This window comes from Andrena cerasifolii, chromosome 1, assembly GCF_050908995.1.
Source record: "Andrena cerasifolii isolate SP2316 chromosome 1, iyAndCera1_principal, whole genome shotgun sequence".
Taxonomy (NCBI): domain Eukaryota; kingdom Metazoa; phylum Arthropoda; class Insecta; order Hymenoptera; family Andrenidae; genus Andrena; species Andrena cerasifolii.
The window spans coordinates 25,440,332-25,461,213 of record NC_135118.1 but is presented as its reverse complement, the minus strand read 5'-3'; the positions used below and the strand labels follow the sequence as shown (position 1 = coordinate 25,461,213).

General features: G+C 41.5%; 1 protein-coding gene across 4 annotated transcripts in view; it reads right to left on the bottom strand.

The window, feature by feature from the left end:
* Positions 1–20,354, bottom strand: part of Ethr (ecdysis triggering hormone receptor) — a 74,083-nt gene extending 53,729 nt beyond the window's left edge. Inside the window, exons 1-4 of one of the 4 annotated variants that reach the window (XM_076817337.1) lie at positions 19,438–20,354; positions 17,025–17,861; positions 13,639–13,754; positions 13,152–13,314 (exon numbers count right to left, since the gene is read on the bottom strand). In XM_076817337.1, the coding sequence (XP_076673452.1) occupies positions 13,152–13,314; positions 13,639–13,754; positions 17,025–17,115 (370 nt within the window). In that variant the 5' untranslated portion in view covers positions 17,116–17,861; positions 19,438–20,354. Of the gene's footprint in view, positions 1–13,151; positions 13,315–13,638; positions 13,755–17,024; positions 17,862–18,650; positions 19,157–19,437 lie in introns of those variants that run through there. The other 3 variants (XM_076817354.1, XM_076817328.1, XM_076817346.1) reach the window with 3 other exon arrangements.
* Between the last annotated feature and the right edge of the window lie 528 nt (positions 20,355–20,882).

Sequence of the window (20,882 nt, the reverse complement as noted above, 5' to 3'; positions counted from 1 at the left end):
TTCAGGAGGCCGAAAAAGGGTGGTCTTTGGAAATTTTTTACTCAAAAGCTATAACACATTTCTCAAAAAATCTTTTTTCCTTTTAAGGATTGCATCTAGTGCCGTGCATCGCAATTTTTTTATTTAAAAATATTTACCAATAACTAAGTTATTGTCCATCACTCGAAGGTTCTCTAAAAAAAAGGGCTTCTGCGGTGACCACTGCTGCTCGAAAGTCGATCATCTAAAATAAAAAATTCAAAGGAATTTACTTATTATATTATATTATCTAGTATTTGAACGAAGGACTTTTTTATCCGATGCTTAGTTTTCTTTTAATTGACGAAAATCAGGCACGATTTATGATAAAAATTGAAACTTTTACTTCAAACATCAGCCATTTTTTCCCAAATCAATATTTCGAAATATCCTTCGTTCAAATACTAGATAATATAATACAATAAGTAAATTCTTTTGAATTTTTTATTTTATATGATCGACTTTCGAACAGCAGTGGTCACCGCAGAAGCCTTTTTTTTAGAGAGCCTTTGAATGATAGACAATAACTCAGTTATTGATAAATATTTTTAAATAAAAAAATTACGATGCACGGTACTAGATGCAATCCTTAAAAGGAAAAAAGATTTTTTGAGAAATGTGTTATAGCTTTTGAGAAAAAAATTTCCAAAAACCACCCTTTTTTCGGCCTCCTGACTGAGCATGACCCCTTAAATCCCCCACTGAGTACAGGGATCCAAGAAGAAGTACTGTAATTGTATTTGTCACGGGAACGTAACAATCTGCGCATGAGGAACGATGGGGTGTAAAAGTACCGAGGACAGATGGGCCGCCTTAAATTCTCCTATTCAAATTTGATCGTTAACAGCGATGCGGCGGGAGCCAGGAAAGGAAGAAGAGACACGTTCCAAGGGAACGCTGGAAATGCTGGAATACAGATGACTCGATTAGCGGAAACGTGCCCGCTAAACTATATAGTTTTCGATGCCGAAACGGAACGCGAAGAATGCAAGGGAGAGTTATACCGTGGACGAGGGGGGAGGACATCGGCTTAAAGGGGACCGTGCGCGTCTCATAAAACCCAGACACCCTATTCCCCATCGCCCATTCCCCAAAAGAGAGCTCCGCCCCTTTGCATATACGACCTCGCGCGATGTTCACTGTTCGTCGCTCGATTCCATCGCCCTGCATTCGTCCAATCGCACCAGGGATTTCCCCTGGTACCGAGGAAACGCTACTGTGCGGCGACGTGAAATAAGAGAAGTGATCCGAGGATGCCAGGGAAGAGGTCGAAGAGTTTTGGGGCAAACAGCGCTGAGAGAAACGGAGCGAACGTGTGCAGCAAATGGCAGTGAGTAAATCAGCCCTTTATGGAGATGAGACGAGGTGAAGATGGGTTAGGTTCGAGATAAGTTCACTCTGCGTTTTCGATTTCGTTTTGTAATTGTAAATTATCTTGCTCCTGTCACTGCCGAGCACCCTAGATTCACGCAAGCACCTAAAGTTCATTCTCTTGAATTTGAGTACCTCTGGCTTCCACTTGCGATTCAGCCTGATTTAAGTGATCATTCTACTATTGAGATTGAGCTGCCAAGATTCTGCAATGAAAATGCAACAGGGACTGAAGGTAAGCTGAAGGACGCGCGACCTTCGAGGCCTGCCGTTTGTTCTACAGAGATCTGGATGAGGAGGAACATGGAAACAGTAGAGTCGAAGAGAAAAGATACCTACATGGTAAACCAGGAGCATGTGTGTATTTATCAAAGCTGGTGCTTGTTGCTTGAGAAGCTCGAAACGTCGGGGAGAAGAGGGAGAGGGTAGGTGGAAGTAAGCGAAAGCGAGAGGGCACTGAAGATAAATCACAGTGGAGAATCTCTCCGATGGTATATGGAATTCTGAAAAATGTTCGAAAGATTGTGGAAATAAATTGTGATTTACACACCCATGAAGCTTCTCGCGCAAAGAGTAAAGTGAACTTAAATTAATACTCAAAACTAGTAAGTGTACTAAATTAGTTCGGCAAAAGGTAGAGAAGTTGGGCAATTGGTCTTTCATTTATGTAAGAAAATAATTGAATGAAATTTTGTTTACTGCTACCCTGTTGAAATAATCAGAAATCGCACTGAAAGTTTATTTTAAAATATCTTTCAAATGTTTGTCTCTTAATATTATTTATTTGTAAAACATTATGTCTCGTTATGGTTAAATATTATGTTTTATTACAAATCCTCCCACTCCCCCTTTTTCAACCAATGGGGTCCTCGAAGGTTTGATAGCCCCGGCGCCCAGAAATCTGAATCCGGCCCTGTTCACTGAGCATGCGCACAGGAGGCCTCACTATTCCTTAGAACACCTACACTATACTTTCCTTGTACTCTGTTTAAGAAATTATATCAAATAACAATATCCCATTACACCAGTGATGAGCAACCCTCGGGCCGCGTTTGGCCCGCCAGCCGTTGACCTGCGGCTCGCCTGAACATTTGCGTATATCTTTGAAACTGTAAAAGATATCGGAATGAATTTCGCGCGAAAAAGTAGGATAAAATTATCCCTTTCTAATGCTGTATAATTATAATTTGCGTCTGAGCGACTATTCTCGAGAATGAAAATTTTGAAAAGTGATCGTCGTAATCGACTCAGCAGTTTCGAATATCGCACCCAATATTGAAAAGCTCGTTTATGAGAAACAGAAGCTAGTATCTCATTAAGTAAATTTCAATAGTTATTTAATCCCATTTAATTAGAAAAATATACATACATATATCTGTTAATATTATAATATGTAGGTATATATTACATATACCTGTTAATATTATAATATGTAGGTATATATTACTGTGTATATATTACTAATAAACAGTAAATCAAATTAAAAAAAAAAACGTTTTATTGTAAATCAATGTCAGAAATAACAAATTCATCGCATAAATTACAATGCTTTGATTAGCATATTTATGTATTTAATATTGCGGCCCGCATAAAGTAGTAGGTTTCCACTTTTAGCCCACTTCGGACCAAAGGTTGCTCACCACTATTACACCGTGACGTCAAAACAAAGAGGCTGTCGATTTTATATGACAGCGTCACGCTCGCGGCTGAATTTCCCCAGGACTCGACGTAAGGGCTCTTGCCCGCTTAACAGTGCTTGCGTAACGGGTAAAACGAGCGTATTGCGACAGTACGTTCTACATAGGAACCCGACCTAGAGGATTAGAAGCGTTAATCCTGTGCACGGGACCAAAATTTCAGCTCCTGTCGCCGTAACTCGCATCTGCTGCGCGCAACTGGGAGAATCTTCACATGATCAGTTTCCGAGGTGGGTTAAAGATTGCAGGAGACTGAGCGCGTCCCTTACCCGTTCATTTCAGCCTCGAATCTCCTTAAGACACGATCCCCGGGGACGCGTTCTAACGTTGAAGGCTCGTTCATCACCGAGAAAGCGATCTCGCCGCAGAGAATTCATGATTACGCGGCACGAGGGCTTTCCAATGAGTAAGCGCGCGGAGAGGAGGACAGGTGGATCTAGGGAAATCTTGTTTGGGTGTTCCTTGGGGTGTTTCCAGCCTGAAACTGATCATTGTAGATGGGTAACTGGGGATCTGTGGTGTTGCGTGGGATTGTGATAAGGGCTACTGCTGGAGTTTTGCTGGCAGTGGCGAGGTCTCCCGTTGCGCGTGCGCAAACGGTAGAAGACAGGGTAACAGAGCTCTTTAAGGGTAGTGGAGATGGGATGCAGGAGATGCGTACGATTTTTGAGTAATTTTAAGAAATAAGGAAATGGCGACTTTGTAAAAAAAAATTTTCTTCACTGGAACAGGTCAGCTTTGGAGGTTTGTAAAAATCGAATAAATTAAAATATGATAAAAACCGTAAGCTACGCTGAAGAAAATCTATTTTTCTTTAAGTTAACATCAGAATTTTTCATTTTTTATGTTCCAATCGCTTTCGGCGCTGGGCGCCAGCTGACGGGATCCTGACATAAATTCACACAGTTCTAATTATATTTTGGAAACAGGAAAAATACAATTCTATACAGCAAGGAATAATAAACATTTAACAAAAAAAAAAACAATAAAATCCGTGCATTAGTTCTTGAAAAAAAATCATGAAAATAGGCCTCTTTTCCCACCGACAATGTAGAATGGATCCTTAATTCTTGATTTCGTGGAGGAAACCGTCTTCTGTCGTAGAGGTAAGACACATGATAGACCAATGAAACAAGTGTCTAGGGTAAATGTCCTAATTACTGCCAGCGTCCCTATTACTGCCACTTCATTTATTTTACTTAATAAACACGCAACTTATAAAGAATAGTGTAAAAAAGAATTTATCATAAAATTGGGACTGTTCTTCTTATTATTACAGTACACTCTTTATATGTTACGTTTTGTTTTAAGTGAAACAAATAAAGTGGCAGTAACAGGAACACTGGCATGGGACATCAACCCTATTATCATTAAAGTTACTATTTAGAAAGCCTATGTTGAGGAGCAGCCCAAGTTACAGATTTTTAAAGCAGACCCCAAATAGCTAACTACCTCCACCGAACAACCCCCCGTGTGGCACTGATTTGATAGAAACTCTCGGGAAGATCCACACGAAACCTGTCCGTTGCGCAACACGTTAGAAACTGTTGTTCCTCACGATACTGTTACAAGAAGCATAGAACCCGTTGCAGCGATCGTACCACCGAAGGGGTTGCCTCGAAAACCCTGCATGATGTAACGAAAACCTCCAGCAGTTTTCCGGAGCCGCTGGTAGTTGTCCCCATTGACCAAGGAGTCCATGAATATCTTATATCTCCACCGTCTTTTATCCTTTAAGCCGTTCCGCAGGGAAGCTGAGAACAGAATTCTGACTCCAGCTCAGCCAGCATTTGCTACCAACTTACCCTGTTTCACAACGAAGCGGTACAGCTGGAACTGTCCGCTACAATTAGTTCACCCCGTTGCGAGAGACACCGTGCTCGCTAAAAATAACAACGCCGACTGTATTTTGCAGTGCAGGGGTTTGCGATCGATTGGTAGTTACACCGAATAAATCTCAAGTGGCAACAGCTTCCGCGGTTGCTAAAAATAGTAACGCCCCCGTATTTTGTAATCGATGAGAAGCCGTGGAAGGTTTCATCTCTACCTGAGAATTTCGCCGCCGACGCGCTTTGTTCCGCGAGAAATCTCGGTGATTGCGGTTCCGCGGGGCTAGGTATCTCAGCGCACATTAGCTGATGGAAGCTTTAAAAGCTTCAATGCTGCGGAGCAGAAGGAAAGGTGGGATTTCCCATGCAGAGCGGGGTAAGCGTTGCCACTCCACCGTAATTAACCGCGACTACCTACGGGGGACTTAAAAATCCTGACTCCCCTTTATCTCGCACTGTGCTCCTCGCGTGATCACGTGGGTTAATGAATTAACAGAGCGGCCGAGTTCCGGCTGGTTGTCTGCCGAAGGGGCTCGTCGCGTTCCTGGGAATTTTCATGGAACGTTGAATTGGTGTCTGATATCTCAAAGGGAGTGGATGATTGCTTTGAAGGGAACAGCTTTAGTGAAATAGTATTTAGCACTTTTAGTGAAAGTTTAAAAGCTCCTTTTTTGCTTTCAGAATATTGTACTCTTGGTGGATAAAGTGAATTTGTGGACCACTTAAGACTTAAGGTGTTGGAGGGGTTTTAGTTAATCTCTAGTTTGATGCTGCACTACTAGGAATTTAAGTTGACACTGAGAAACTGTTTGGAATAATTTCGTTGGGGTTGTGCGAAAAGGGGGATGAAACACTTCTCTATTATTTTCATAGTTCCCTGCTATTTTTAGTGGATGATAGACTCGTGGATCCCTACTGATTAACCTACATTTAATCCCCATTTTCATCTTGCACTCCAAGGAACTTCACCTTAACAATCCTAATCAACGTATAAACATTTGATACAATTTCCTTGGGGATAAAGCTGAAAGGAAGCTAAACTGCTCTCCATTCTCTATACAGCATCCTACTTCCCTCAATTAAGGAAAATACGTGTAGCAAATCACAATCGTTAATTCTTTCAGAGTGAATTTTCAACTCTGGGGTAAAATCTTCCTCGAGCTAACAAACATTCAGATGCTGCGACACTCAGCTGAGGGAGATGAATCTACATCTATAACATCTATATCTATCTGTCTATACCATTATATAAAAATGTTCCTGCCATGTATTTATTATGTTTAAAAGCTCAAAACTCAAAAACTACTGGACCGATTTCGCTGAACCATGTACCAGAAGAATCAATGTTTTAACGGGACACTTGCTTGTGAAATTAATTTTAAAAAGACTAATTTATACCGCAGCGACGCACGGGTACTTTGCTAGCAAAACGTAAAAGGATTCTCAGGGGGATGTTCAGCCAATGACCTTTCAGAAGCTTCAGCAACGTCCCAGGAATAACAAACTAAGTATTCGACCACAAAAATGGAATTGCCTGGTGTACAATTTTCCTCGACATTTCCATGCACAGCGGAACCATCCCACCCCCCTCCCCAGCAGATAGAGTCCCCGCGTCCCATAGCACAGCGCAACTTTCGTTATCAAAGTTTCAAAAAACTGGAGACGTTGGCGGGACGCGCCCAGTGTCCACGCTCGCGCGATAACTCGTGATTTCCGCGAAAAACGCGCTCGCAACGGGGTCAGACACTTTTTGTACATTCGAGGGAAGTCCGCGGCGATTCCTGGAACGTGCACTCTAGATAAAAGCTGCGTTTAGTCGCGCGGGAGGGACACGACTTTTGCTACTCGAGGCGCGCACAGTTTCCCGCACGGCAGACTCGAAATCACGAGGGTACCTCGAAGACGTTGGTAGGTACGTTCCCCTGCCAGCATCTCGCGAGATTCGTCAGCTTATTTTAGTGCCTTCCGCGGGGAGTTTCTGGAGGACCTGCAGTGGCGAAAGAAAGTTTGAAATTCGAATTTTTACGTGTCTGTAAAAGTAAGTTTATATACCAGAGACTCTATCCGAATTAATAGGCAGACGTGATCGTTTGGATAAGAAATTATTCTAGGTATGTTGCAGAAAGAATGATACAAGTAAGAATATTAAAAATGAAAAGTAATAGGGTAAACTCGGCTAAGTCTGTGGTAGAGGGTACTCCGTGATACTTTTTCATTTGTCTGTAACTCGAAATTGTCTGACTCAATTTAGATGGAACAAAAACTTAACGGACAGCGTTGATATTCTAGTTTGTGTTGTGGTAAAGAATTAGTCAATTGAAGATAGTGTGATAGAGTGAGAGAGCGTTCTTGTTCCAGCAGCGCATTATTTGTGAAATTCTGCGTGCTAGGCTGTGGACGATCGCTTGTTTATGTATTATATGTGCTTTAGAAGATAAATGGAAAGTTCAAACTGCAGGTATGTGATGGTAAAATCACACTTTAACAAGCCTTACTCTTGAAATTATCATACAATAAGGAACTAGTGTTATTTTTGCTTATGAAAAGTGACTGAATTCTTATTTTTCATGTGCCTGAGACTGCGTTTTTGATTGCGTAAGTAATGTAAAGTAATGTAAAGTAATGTAAAGTAATGTAAAGTAATGTAAAGTAATGTGAAGTAATGTGAAGTAATGTGAAGTAATGTAAAATAATGTAAAATAATGTAAAATAATGTAAAATAATGTAAAATAAAGTAAAATAATGTAAAATAATGTAAAATAATATAAACAAGTAGCTGCTGAACATATATCGGGCCAGCGAGAACTATCACGAGTAACCAGAGTATGTCGTGAAAATTTAATTTTGTATATTTTCAATTAAATATACTTAGTAAATTTCTGCAAACCTATTATTTGTTTGTATGATGTCTGACCTATCATTATATCGTAGACTCACTTTCAGAACATGTGAATATTAGCAGTTAATAGACAAATTCTAAAACTATCACGGACTTACCAGAGTTTACCCTACGACTGTACTATTATAGATTTTATAACTTTGCATAATTAGAACAGTTGATACTACATGTTTCCTCTTGGATGGCGTTATATAGGTACTGTGTACAAGGTGTTAACGCCTGCAATGTGAATTTCATTCTATTCTAATGTAGTCTGAATGGTATTCATTTCGGTTGTTATAGAAGGGTGGACGTGCTACGTTCGTATCTGTTTCGATAATAGCTACAGACAATACATACAGTGCAGGACAAAAGTATCGGGACACCCTTTAAAACAGAATAGCATTTTCAAAATTGGTTCAAACGACTTCAGTTTTTTCGAGAAGCTAGAAAGATTAGTTTACTAGGTGACGTGTTTCGTCGTTTTGAAAAAAAGTTTAAAAAATTTGGAATAGCGAAGAAAATAGTGCAGGCCGCCTTTTCAAATTCTTTATCAGAGCCACTATGAGAATTTAAAAATCTCCTGTAAATCGAAGATGGCTTACAAATAAACTTGGTATAGGATTTAGAAAAAAAAATGTTCGAATGAGAGACCGTCCAGGTAAAATGTTAAGTACTAAGATATCAATTTTAAGATACGATTCTTTCCAATGGAAACATCTTATTTTTGTTACAATTCATTGTTGAAACTTTCACACCATATTTCTCAGTTATTGTATCCATGTAGAAGTATCATTTCGGCTGTGCCATTTATTACGAAACACCCTGTACAAACGGCGGGTCGAAGACGAACGACTAAAAGTAATTGCAGTTTTTGTAACAAATGGCAGCGATAATTCAATTTCTGAGGCCACTTCTTCGCCGAGCTGGAATAGAAACGGCGCGTTGCGACTCCTTCCGTGTTTGTCATGATTAAAAAGTCATCTCTTGAATAAAAGCCGGTGTACACAGCATAGAGATCCAGCAGAGAACCTATAAGTCTATTTCGTCTATTTTGACAGAAACGAATTTCGACCCACGAAATCAAGTGAAATTGAAAATAAACTTTACACCACAAACCGGACAAATTCCTAAAAAAAGAATGCTAATAATATCACACACCCTCGTACCCTACAGTAAGGGGGCGTACTTCCCCTATTTAGAAGACGATTCATAAACAAACAAATACGTACCAACAACAACTTCCAGTCGTCTACTATCACCATTTCAGATTCTCCAGGCGCAACGAAAGCTCGCCAGATTAAATTAGAAAAAGCGCACTCGATAACGCGAGCAGCTCTACCTCGTTTAAATCTCCCCTTCGACCTTCCCACCCCACGCGATATACCCAGAAAGAGCAGAACGATATTCGTCCTTTCCTTTATCCCTGCTGTTAACAATATTACCATATCAAGTGGGAATGCAATTTTCCCATTTGCTTCCAAACGGCCAAATGTTTTTGAGCAGTTACACTTCCCCGAAGCAGCGTCCACCGGAGGACCGTCGCGCGGCCTAAAGGCGGGTCCACACGTAACAGTTCCGTGACGATTCCGTGGAGTCACTATCCGTGATCTCTTTGTCTCATTGACACGGACAAGTGCGAATTGCTTCGTTGCAGAACGGGGGAAATAAAGTGGTAAAGTATTTGTTTACCACTAACGCGGACCTCACTGAACCGTCACAGATTTGACTGTTACAGTGGGGTAAATTTAAAATTTTTGCAAAATTTAGAACGACTAGTGACAAAGTAACGCTGTTTTTAATCCTGAATCTGAAACTATCTTCAGAAATTGATTTCAGTGAGGTTTCGCTACTTGAAATCACAGTTGAAAAAAAGGGAAAATTAAGTAAGACTTAACTACAATCTACATATTCATATACTGCTTAAAGTCAGACTTGCTTACATAAAAGCATGGAAATGAAAATAAAAATATGTGGGAATTAGTGTTTATTACATTCGCATGAAAATGTATGGAAAGGTGTATTTATTGCAAAATGGAAATATATGTAACTTTAGCAACAGATCTAGCCATATGTCATTTATGTAGTAAATTTAATGCTATTTTACAAAGTCCACCAAAGAAGCGACATTTCGTTTGCTTCTGTTGCGGTTCATAAGCTGAATTATTAATTTTTTTTAATAATTTTAATAATTTTCGTATTTTTCTATAATTTTAAATGAAATTCCACCTAGGTAGATAATGTATTAACCCAATTTAAAGGTAGTGGTTAGTTTTAAACCTGAAATTGTACCGTTTTCCCACTAGTCGTTTTTAAAATTAAAACATTAAAAAAATTGACACACCCTACTGTTACAGTGGCAATATCAATATTTGTTTAGTTACAATAAACTCAATTACCAACCTTCGACTTAACATTATTTATCAAATAAGAAACTGATATGCAATTATGTACAAACTGATAAAATACATCGCCATCTTAATTAATTCTTCCTTACTAACCAATTATTATTTTATAAAATGAGTAACGCTTAGTAACAACCCACGGTTCAGGGGAAAACTCTAGGAAACCCTAGTAAGTTTCAGACGCTACACGGAATTGACAAGTGTGCACCCGGCTTAAGCCGATGGAAATTAAAGGTTGCGTGGGATTCCCCCGTCCGCTCGAATGGAATACGAAGCCGAGTCGAACGGTTAATGGAGATGGGCGGAGTGTTTCGCCGGGAGGAAATTAATTTGCGAGCGGACGGCCACTCGTGCCCATCCAGCACCGATTTCCCAGAGATCCCCCAGCACGCGTCCCGCCGCCGCTCGCGTATAAACTGCGCGATCTATCCGAATGATCCCCGGCCGAGCGATCGCGATACAACTCGTATTATGAATCGTGAATATTAAACAGGCTACAGGTGCGTCTTTCCCCATGGGCCGTGGAAGGGGGACGCGATCGCTGACGAAGCTGCCTCTCATTTTTCCGAATAATACTAAAGCTTCAATAAAAGCTTGAATACCCGGCGCGCTGGGGGTAACCATCCCCCGGATGCGCCTGCATAGTAGCATTTGTGCGACGCGCCGCGGGGAGGGACTGCGACGAGGAGGGTATCAAAGGCTGTTCCCCGCGCGGCCCTCTTTCGGGGAGTTCGTTATTCAGAACGCTGCTCAAATAAACAAGCCCGATGGCGCGACTGCGGGGCGTGTTTGGACGAATATTTCACGTGCACCGGCTTAAAATGATGAGGCTAGAGAAATCTTGCAATAACGAGTGGTATCAGCGACGTGACTTTCGAACGTACGAGATCGATGTCTGATCGGGATAGACCTGAATAGGAGGAAAAGAGTCACCGTCTATATACTCTGGATAGCTTAAGAGGGGATTCTCGTCTAACAGCCGGAAACGAACTGATATTTACAGCTTTTTTTAAAAAAAGCTGTTGGTGATATTGTATTAAACTCTTTTGGGATATAAGGAGGCATCATTTAACTTGCAGAGAATATTTTATTTATGACGATGTAACTTCTGTTGGCGGGATGTGTAGCACCTATCACAGTCATCTGATTGCAAAAAAATCGAAGTTTCTTAAGGCTAGATAATTTACGCTGGGCTTGGTCCAATTTAAAGAAAAAGGGGAAATTGGAAGAGTTATAGCGTTTGAAAGAAAAAGTTTTTTCTTCCTTAGACAAATTTTTCATATTATTCTTTATATCGACGAAGCAAGTATTATAAATAAAAACTAAAATTCAAATTTTAGGTCCAGTCCCAGCTTCATTTATTTTACTTTATGAAAACGTTCTTCTTTTTGCAAACCGATGACTGCGACAGGTGCTACACCTGACGCCAACAATAATTAATAAATAATCAGAAGGAGAGACATAAAAAAAAATTCTACAAGTTTAAAGGTGGCTTTTTATATCCCAAAAGAGTTTAACGCAATATTAACAATAGTTTAAAAAAAAACAATTTTCGGGGGCTGTTACACGAGAATCCCCCCTTAAGGGAGTATTCTGGTCTAGCGCATGAATTTCATGACCATTTTTGAGAATTTTTATGGGCAATGAAAGTAACAGTAGTACACAAAGTTTTTCCTAAAATCTTAATCGTTCTTTTAACTATATTTACGAATTTTTTTGCCGTGAAAAAGTTAGTATGACATGCCTGTATGAAGACATGAAAATTGTGCGTTTTGCCATGATGCTGTTCTTCGTAGACATCTGAAACAAATGATTAATGAAAAATTGTATTCAGTAAGAATATGGTTATTATCGTCTAGATCGAGATTATTCATTGAAATTAATTTTCCACAAAATGGCGCCACGTTGAACAGATAAGTTCGTTTATTCTGGCGGACTTTTCTGTTCAACATAACGCCATTTTGTGAAAAATTAATTTCAATGAATAATATCGATCAAGACGATATCCATATTCTTACTGAATAAAATTTTTCATTAATCATTTGTTTCCGACGTCTACGAGGAACAGAAATGGTTTCTTTGTAATTAATTGAAACAGAAGTGCTTCATTTTATACAGCAACGACTGCCTAAATAGTACCCTTAAGGGGTTAGGCCATCTTGGCCAGGTAAGGAAATACCTCATCTTAGGGAATTTATTTCTAAGTGACAAAAAAAATGTTTTCGATTAAAATCTGTCAATAAAGATAGCGACATCGCTGAATAACATATACCAATTTTCTTTCAAGTTCTCCGCAACCGTGGAAAATGGCTCCTTTCAACTAAAAATTTAATCCTATCACAATTGAAATTTCTGGAGAAAGACTATTAGAGCATTGCGAATGTACGCTTATCACGAAAAAGTTAAATGATTCAAAAATACGAAAATGGTAACTCATAAATGACTGAAAATTTCCTCCTATCAAAATTGAAATTTCTAGAGAAAGACTATTAGAGCGTTGCGAATGTACGCTTATCACGAAAAAATTAAAAGATTCAAAAATACGAAAATGGTAACTCATAAATGATTGAAAATTTCATCCTATCAAGATTGAAATTTCTAGAGAAAGACTATTAGAGCATTGCGAATGTACGCTTATCACGAAAAAGTTAAAAGAATAAAAAATACACAAATGGTAACTCATAAATAACGCTGGGGTGCAGTGAACCCCATGCGCCCAATTTGTGATTAATGAAAGATGTGACAACGAAGGGTTAATGATTAGAGCAGTCGGTTGGAAGGCAGGAGATCCGAGTTTTAAATCCCGATCCAGGCAATCCGATCAGTCGCTCTGTGTTCTCTTCTGCGTGCTCGTTGCACGCTGACGCGGTTGGGATGATGGAATGGCCGTGCGGGCGTCAACGTCCCGAATCGGGCCGCGTGTAATAATAGGTACGAAGAGAGCATGACTTACACATGTGCTCGCCGAGTGGCCAGATCTGCGGACCGGAGTTGACCTCGACGAGGACCGTGGGTGTGCAGAAGAGGAGGACGCAGAGGTCGGCCACGCTCAGGTTCACCAGGAAGATGTTCGTGCTGTTCCGCATGTCCTTGCCGCGGAACACGACTAACGGCACCTGCGAATGGAAGAAGCTGCTGATGTAGCGCACGGGTTTCGCGCGGCCACGAAGAATGTTGAAATTCATGGAGACCGATGGGTGTGCGTTTTCAATGAAGATGGATAGAAAGGGGGGTTGGGGAAAGATTGCGGGGTGTAAATGTGCTAAGTAATGTGGCGCTGCGTGCTTTTAAAAGATCACGGGGAATTGGATGAACACGTAGTACCTACTACGTTCTTGGCGAACTGTGGAAGTGATTGACTGTTGCAACTGATCACCGTAAAGCAACGCACTTGCATTATCGGTAATCATATTCGGTATATCTCTACGAAATCGACTTACCATAAGATTCCCTATTATTCCGAGGACCATCACTATTATACAGACAACCATGGACGTCGTGCGAATGTAACCAGGCAGCATATACAGGTCTGCCGTCGCATTTTCGGACTCGATCACTGAAACATGAGTAGATATACACTTAGCGCCGAACTTATTTTAAACTCTCGTCACTTGTCTCGGTTAACACGTCGATGACTTAGTGCGCAAATATTGTATGTCCATTTTTTTGTGAAATTTTAGTTTTTATACGCAACAAATCACACCCTCCGTAAAAATCACATTTATATCTACTTCATAAATTTGTGAAAAATAATAGTCGCTTTTTTCGTAAACGCTAAAAGTGAACATAGAATAAGGCGAATGTCCCAATTTCTGCTCGTGTCCCCATTTCTGCCCATCTCGTATTTTTCTTGATATTATACGCGTCACGTTTGCACTGTAGTTGCAACAATATAATTCTAAACTATTTAAACATTTGCGCGAGTGTTGCACGAGCTTGGGGCAATACATAATTCGCTATTTTTTCCTGAGCAGAAATACGGACATTTAGAGCATTATAAATTTAATTACAAATCACTGATAGTTAAACATCTTGAAATATCATTCTTAAATAGTTTTTGAATTGGTTGATTTATTATTAATCGATTACTCTGCAAATTTTCATCACAAACAATTTTTTTACACCTTCTTTATGACGAGTTACCCCTTAAATCAGCAGAAATTGGTACATTCACCTTATTTGTGCACTAAACCATCGATTTATCATGTACTCGGGGCCAACACCTCGAGAATTCTAAATTTTAACAATTTCACGCTTTCACGGATGCATACTGCGTTCATAATGATTCTGCATCATTGAAGCAATGAAATCCACTGTTATTATAATTACATTAAAATATACTCCACAGATATTGAAAATACTCCCCCAAATGCTACAAGTGTAGCAATCGCGACGGAGTTGTGGCCCAACTCCGCACTGATGGTATCCATTTCGTTAACTGTTCCACAGTGTTCCGTGAGTATAGTGTTAGTGCATTGAGCTACAAAAATACCTGGAGAGTGAGCAGCAGTGGGAAGAAGTAGAGGCGACAGCGGTCCGAGGGAAATGGAAGATCACGGGTGAACCTATCCTTCTTCTTCTTCCTATTATCCCTCTCACTGTGTACTATCTGTGTTATGTATGCATTTTGTGTGCGCAGATAACTTCCCTCTCATGCACTGTACATCCATAGCCTGTTCTAACACAGAGAGATAGGTTCACCCGTTACTTCCCTCTTTCTCCGACCGGTCGCAATTGCTCTGTTCACTCTCCAGGTATTTTTATAGATGAATGTGTTAGTGCAAAGACTGCAAAGCCATACTCACGCCTATATTCATGGAATATTGTAAAAACCTTCACAAAACTACTACCAATCGCACGAAGTGGTCCACCCTCCATCGTGCATTTGTATCGCAGTAGCCACAATCAAATAAGCCGACTGTACAGTCGGCTCACTCGATTCTGGCCGCCCCACAGTGGGGAAATTTTATTTCGCGATTTTATGGCCAGAACCACGAGAATAAATTTCCCAATTCGACAAAATAAATGCAAATGTCAATTGAAGAACTAAGCTGAGTATCAAATGCCACCAATTTTACTGTTAAATGTTTTAATACAAAGCGAGTATAGGCTCGCAAATGTTTATGTTCATGCGAGGTTAGACAGATTGCAAAGAATTAATCCAGATTTTCAAATTGCTTCAAACACTTATATTGTGTTATCCAAAGATCTGAAAATAATTTCAAGGTATGGATTCAATTCCTGGTGGTGCGTGAGATATCTTTTTGTCCTCAAAATAATTGTGTTTCGGTTTTTAATACGTAATTTATATAATTTTTAAAGTAGTGTTTTAGAAATAACCTTTTCATGTAAGAATCAATTTTCAATACATAAAACAGTTATCAATCCCATAATATCCTGCAATGATTTTCATTCCTATTTTACGTTCGACTATTTTCATTCTATAAATGCAATTATTAATTGCTAATAGTTGCTAATCTTGTAATTATATGCATTTTTTTAAACACGATCCAGTGTGTCTTGTCTAAAATACGACATAACTGTGACCGAGACTGGTTCACATGTTATACATTACAATCCTTTTTATTCTTTTTTAAACGATTTTATTCAGCTTCGATCCTCTGTTTGATTGTTTGTATTATGTATGTTTGTTTGTCGTCAGGAGTGATAACCCTTCTGCTATGCACTGCTGCACTGTAGCAGAGGCATGCTCTAACAAAGAAAAAAGTGTATAAATATAAATAATAAAATTTATTAAATAATAAAAACAGCTGTTTTTCGGATAATTTAGTTTCTCATATATTAGAACGTAAAAGTGCCGAATTTTATATATTAAACATAAGTTTTCAAGTTTTCACCACGAAAATGGATATAGTTCTTTAATCGACATTTGTATTAAATTTGTAAAATTCAAAAATTGCATTTCTGTAGTTTTGGCCATAAAATCGCAAAATTTCCCCACTGTGCGCCCCAACCCATGTGCACGAGGATTAGTGGCCTACTTTAAACGGTTGGCCTTTTTTTCGCGAACATTTCGAGTTTCCATCTAGAAAACTTCTACTTCGTGAGGAAATGTATTATTACAGTGGAACCCTCGACATTATACGGTGTTTACCTGGAAGTTGTTACCTGGGTCAGTTTGGACCCATACAAATTAGCCTCCTCTACGAATTCCAAACAACTTTCTTTTTCTTATAGCAGTAGAAGAATAACTTAATAAATTTCTAAAGTTTTTCCCTATTGTATAATTAGACTCGGAAATTAAATTCTTTTGAATTTTTTATTTCAGATGCTCGACTTTCAAGCAGCAGTGATCACCACAGAAGCCTTTTTTTTAGAGAACCTTCGAATGATGGACAATAACTCAGTTACTGCTAAATATTTTTAAATAAAAAAATTACGATGCACGGTACTAGATGCAATCCTTAAAAGGAAAAAAGATTTTTGGAGAAATGTGTTATAGCTTTTGAGTAAAAAATTTCCAAAGACCACCCTCAGTTCGGCCTCCTGACTGAGCATGACCCGCTAATTAAATTTAATTAATTTAATTTTCCTTATTTCACGTGCACTGTCCTCAGAAAATAGAAGTCTTCTACAATAAAACCTTCAGCGCAGCAGTGCCCTGAGCCTTGTTCCCGACATATTGTACAAATGTTCCCGAAGAAAAAGGCCACCCCTGAGGGCCATTAATCAAAGTGCCTATAAGTCACTCGGCCGCAATCGAACGAGCCCAGTGTACCCGTTTTACCTTGCCCCTGTGCCCCTCCTCGGAAACAACCAACCGCGACAACTGCCGAACTCAAGACTAACATCGCGCAAAGCGTACCGGACAATCCATCATGGCCGTCGCTGCCGAACACCGTAGCGTAGTACGACGAGTTCAATTCCAACGCGACACTGGACACCGTGGACAACATTTTCGTGCCCGCTGGTCCGCCGGCCCAATCGTTTTTCAAGCGTGCACTTCGCCGTGTAGCTCGTCCCCGTGACTCCTCCGCACCGTCAACTGTCCATCCTCGCCGGAGCAAACGGTTACACGGCCCTGTTCGCGGCTCGCGTGGAACACTCGGGGCGTTCTACCGCGCCCCTCGATCCGCGGGCACGCACCGGCCAACTGGCGTATTCGCCGATCACCCAAGTTTATGGTGTGTCGCATCACGCTCGGGCCAACCCCCTTTACGTAGGCAACTTGACGTTCAAGCCGACGCGAACGCGCGGCGACGCGTCGCACACGACACCGTGCCGTCGCGAGGTACGCGAGAGCGCGCGGAGAGAATCCATCGGGGATCGTAAAAGGAACGCCTGGCCAGTCGCGTCGGATGAAGTCCCCTTCAACTTCGCGGCTCCCTTTAACGCCACGGTGTTATGTGACATTATAAACTCCTACCCCCGTGGCCTTCTCACCTTCCACGGAGACGCGACGGTTTACGGAGTGTTCTGTCGTCGTAGCCTGTACACGAACGCGGAGCGATTAATGGCGCTCGCTCGGAACGGTTCCGTGTACGTCCGTTGCTCTGCCTCGTTCGCTGATTTGTTCGAACGGGCCGATTCGGGTTCGATCAATTCGGCCCCTTCTCGTTGCCACGGCCGAAGTAGGGCCGTTTCTCTTCCACGCTAGGCGGACATTTAACCAACGCTGAGGACGTTTGGAGGATTCGTGTGTCTGTTTGTTTAAACGAATTGGGTTTGGTTAATTGAAGCTTAGAGCGAGGAATATACACTGCCGTTTATAAATTTAAGATATCTACACTTTGTGTATAATTGGAGTTCGTGTAGAGAAAACTGTAAGTATCAATGTTAGGGAAAAATTTTAGCGGAAAATATTCTACGTTCCAATGGTAGTACTATAGTATAGAATTTGATTTTTCATACTTACAGTGTTTTCTACAAGGACTCTTCAATTGTGGAATAACGTTGGTTTATACACTGCGTTCCACATTAGAGCGTACTCGGTTCGCGCAGGGATCCACTGTTGATTGGTAGTAAACCGGCAGGGAAAGTGCTACGACCAATCGCGATAGAGCTACGACCAATCGCGCGTGTCAGATCCGTGGGAGCTGCGCAGATCGGTCGCAAATCGGTAGGGACGTTGGTACACTCTTATATGGAACGCAGTGTAGAAGAATTTTAACTAATTTTGCTTTGTTTTGTTTTTTAAATTAAAAGCAGTGAAAAGTATTCGGTCTGTACCAAACGCCACATTTTTTGTAAATATAGCAGGTGTTCTAATATTTATGAATGGCAGTGTATGCTATATTTTGTAGTTGATGAAAATGGATTTAAGCGTGGAAATTGAGAGGTTACCAGTACGAAAGGTGACAGAAATGGGGGAATGCGTTTTCTCGACGGGAGACAAATATTTTTGACCCGTTTCCTTTGTGCTACGGCTTCGTTATGTTTATTGCTCGTTAAACGCTGCACATATGTGGGACGCGGCACCTCAAGTATTTACCTTGGCACGGGCACTTAACACCAATTAACTCCAGCGATATCGAAATCTATTCGGAATCTAATTCAGCTTCGTTCCGCTTGATCGTAGGTCTCAGTGAGCTATGACTTACGCCCGCGAACCGACCTAGCTCAACCGCATCAGCGTTAGCAATTATCACTTTTCGAAATAGATACTGATTTCGCGTCTGCTTTCAGTGATCACTCACACACGATCTCTTAACGATCACTCTATTTTCGTTACTCGTTTCAAAACGAACTTGATCGATTTCTTTGTAAGAAAATATATGGAATTTTAACCAAATTATATCTCCGATCGATGGCGTTATCTCTGAATTACAAAAATTCAAATATCTTTTAAAATTTTCTACGAAACAACCTATTAAAACTTTCAAGCAAAACGAAAATATCCACTACCCGACAACATAGACACCTAACCACAAAAATAGGTAAACTTGCAACCGCTTAGCGATTTTTCATTACTATAACTTTGCACGCGTAGAACAATTAAGCTGGGTTTACACCTGACGAGTGACTCGGCCGAGTGAAAATCTTCTCCGCCGCATTACTCGACCGAATACTAGAATAGGTATGCGTTCAGAGTGGGTTTATTCGGCCGAGCACTCGTCAGGTGTGAACTAAGCATTAGAGTGACGAGTATCGACGGGTCGATGAGACCTGAAATCGATTCCGAAATCCGTTTCACTATTCGCAACGACTGTTTATCGTGGTATTGACGAAGCCTGCCTTCCGGTTCCGCAAACATGCCGATTGCCGAATCGCTTACATACCTCCGAGCGTAATTTCCTCGACAGTAATTGTCCCGCGTAATTAAGCTCCTCTCAACACCCTATCGCAATTTTATCCGACGACCCTTCCCGCCCCCACTTCACAATTAAACCCGTAAATAACCTCGACCGAACCAATCCCCAACCTACATTATTCCTTCGGCGCCTTGAAGTTTTAACGAACGCTCGCAACGAGTTCCCACTGAATTTCCTTTACCCGCGCGATACATAAGTAATACGCCGACACTGAACGCCGCCGGTCGCGTATCGTGCTTCATATTACCCTCCTCGTTTACCGTCCGTATATTATTTTCTCCACTCGCCGGCGTTCGGCCGTTATTCCTTCCAGCTCCTCTCGCGGCATCTCTCAGAGCAACACGACGAAAACGGGAGCGATCGAGCCCGGAAGCGATCTATCCCTTCGTTCCCTTCATTATTCCCCCAAGCAGCCGCGGGAATTTTTCACCGGCTTTTCCATTCACTTGCCTCCCGTATTGTTCCCCAGCAACAATGGGCGCGCGGCCCCCGTGGGACGAGAAAGGCGATACACCACCGGCACGCGACATAACCTGTCGCGTCTCGTTAGCGAACCTGTCAATTCGTGAAACCTCGCGAACACATCGCCCCTCTACTTTCGTCGCGCTTCGGGCACGCTCGTGCCTCGCTCGTCCGTTTCCGTGCGAAAGAATGTCTCGGCGATCGCGTCCAGTACGCGACACTTTTTACGCACTTCGGGATTGCTCGACGATTTCGATCACGTCTGGTTTCGAAAGGTCGCAATCGCGGATATATGGCACTGGGAGTCGCGGGACTCGGGAATATCGGCGCGTCGCGGCTGACACGTGACGGGACGGGTTCGCGAGAGAGTGTTCTGCTCGAGGGACGATACCGTGACGAGCAAATAGTGCCGGTGAACTGAATGAACACCGCTCGGGCCCGCCACGATGCTCGAACGCGCCGCCCTCGCTCGCGCATGCGCCCACCGTTCTCTTCGTCTTCCCTCCTTCGATCCCTTCGCACGCGCGCTCCTGATAACACAACGTTAATGTAGTTTTTTTTTGCTTGCTCTGTTATGACGTTCGGCCAGCCAAAGAAAGCTGTATGCCTCGCTAATTGAAAAATGCAGTCCCTCGTTTATTCTTCTTTCGTTCGCCGGCGTTATTTCGTAATTTGATGGCAGCACGGCCGCGATCCACCGACCCGACCGCGGTCACGTACTGCATAGCGTTACTCGTAAGTGCTCGCGGTTCTGCGTGAATTACAATACGGCGGGCGGGGAAGGAGGTTCCGGATGAGGGAACCAGATTTAGTATTGTTAGATTGATCGATGATTTCGTTTGATGTTGAAAGAGTGACCCAAAAATTAAGCCTTTTTTAGCCTCTTTCTGGTCCCACGATTTTGGAACGGAACTTTGTGCCAAATGATACCTTATGATGAGACATCAATC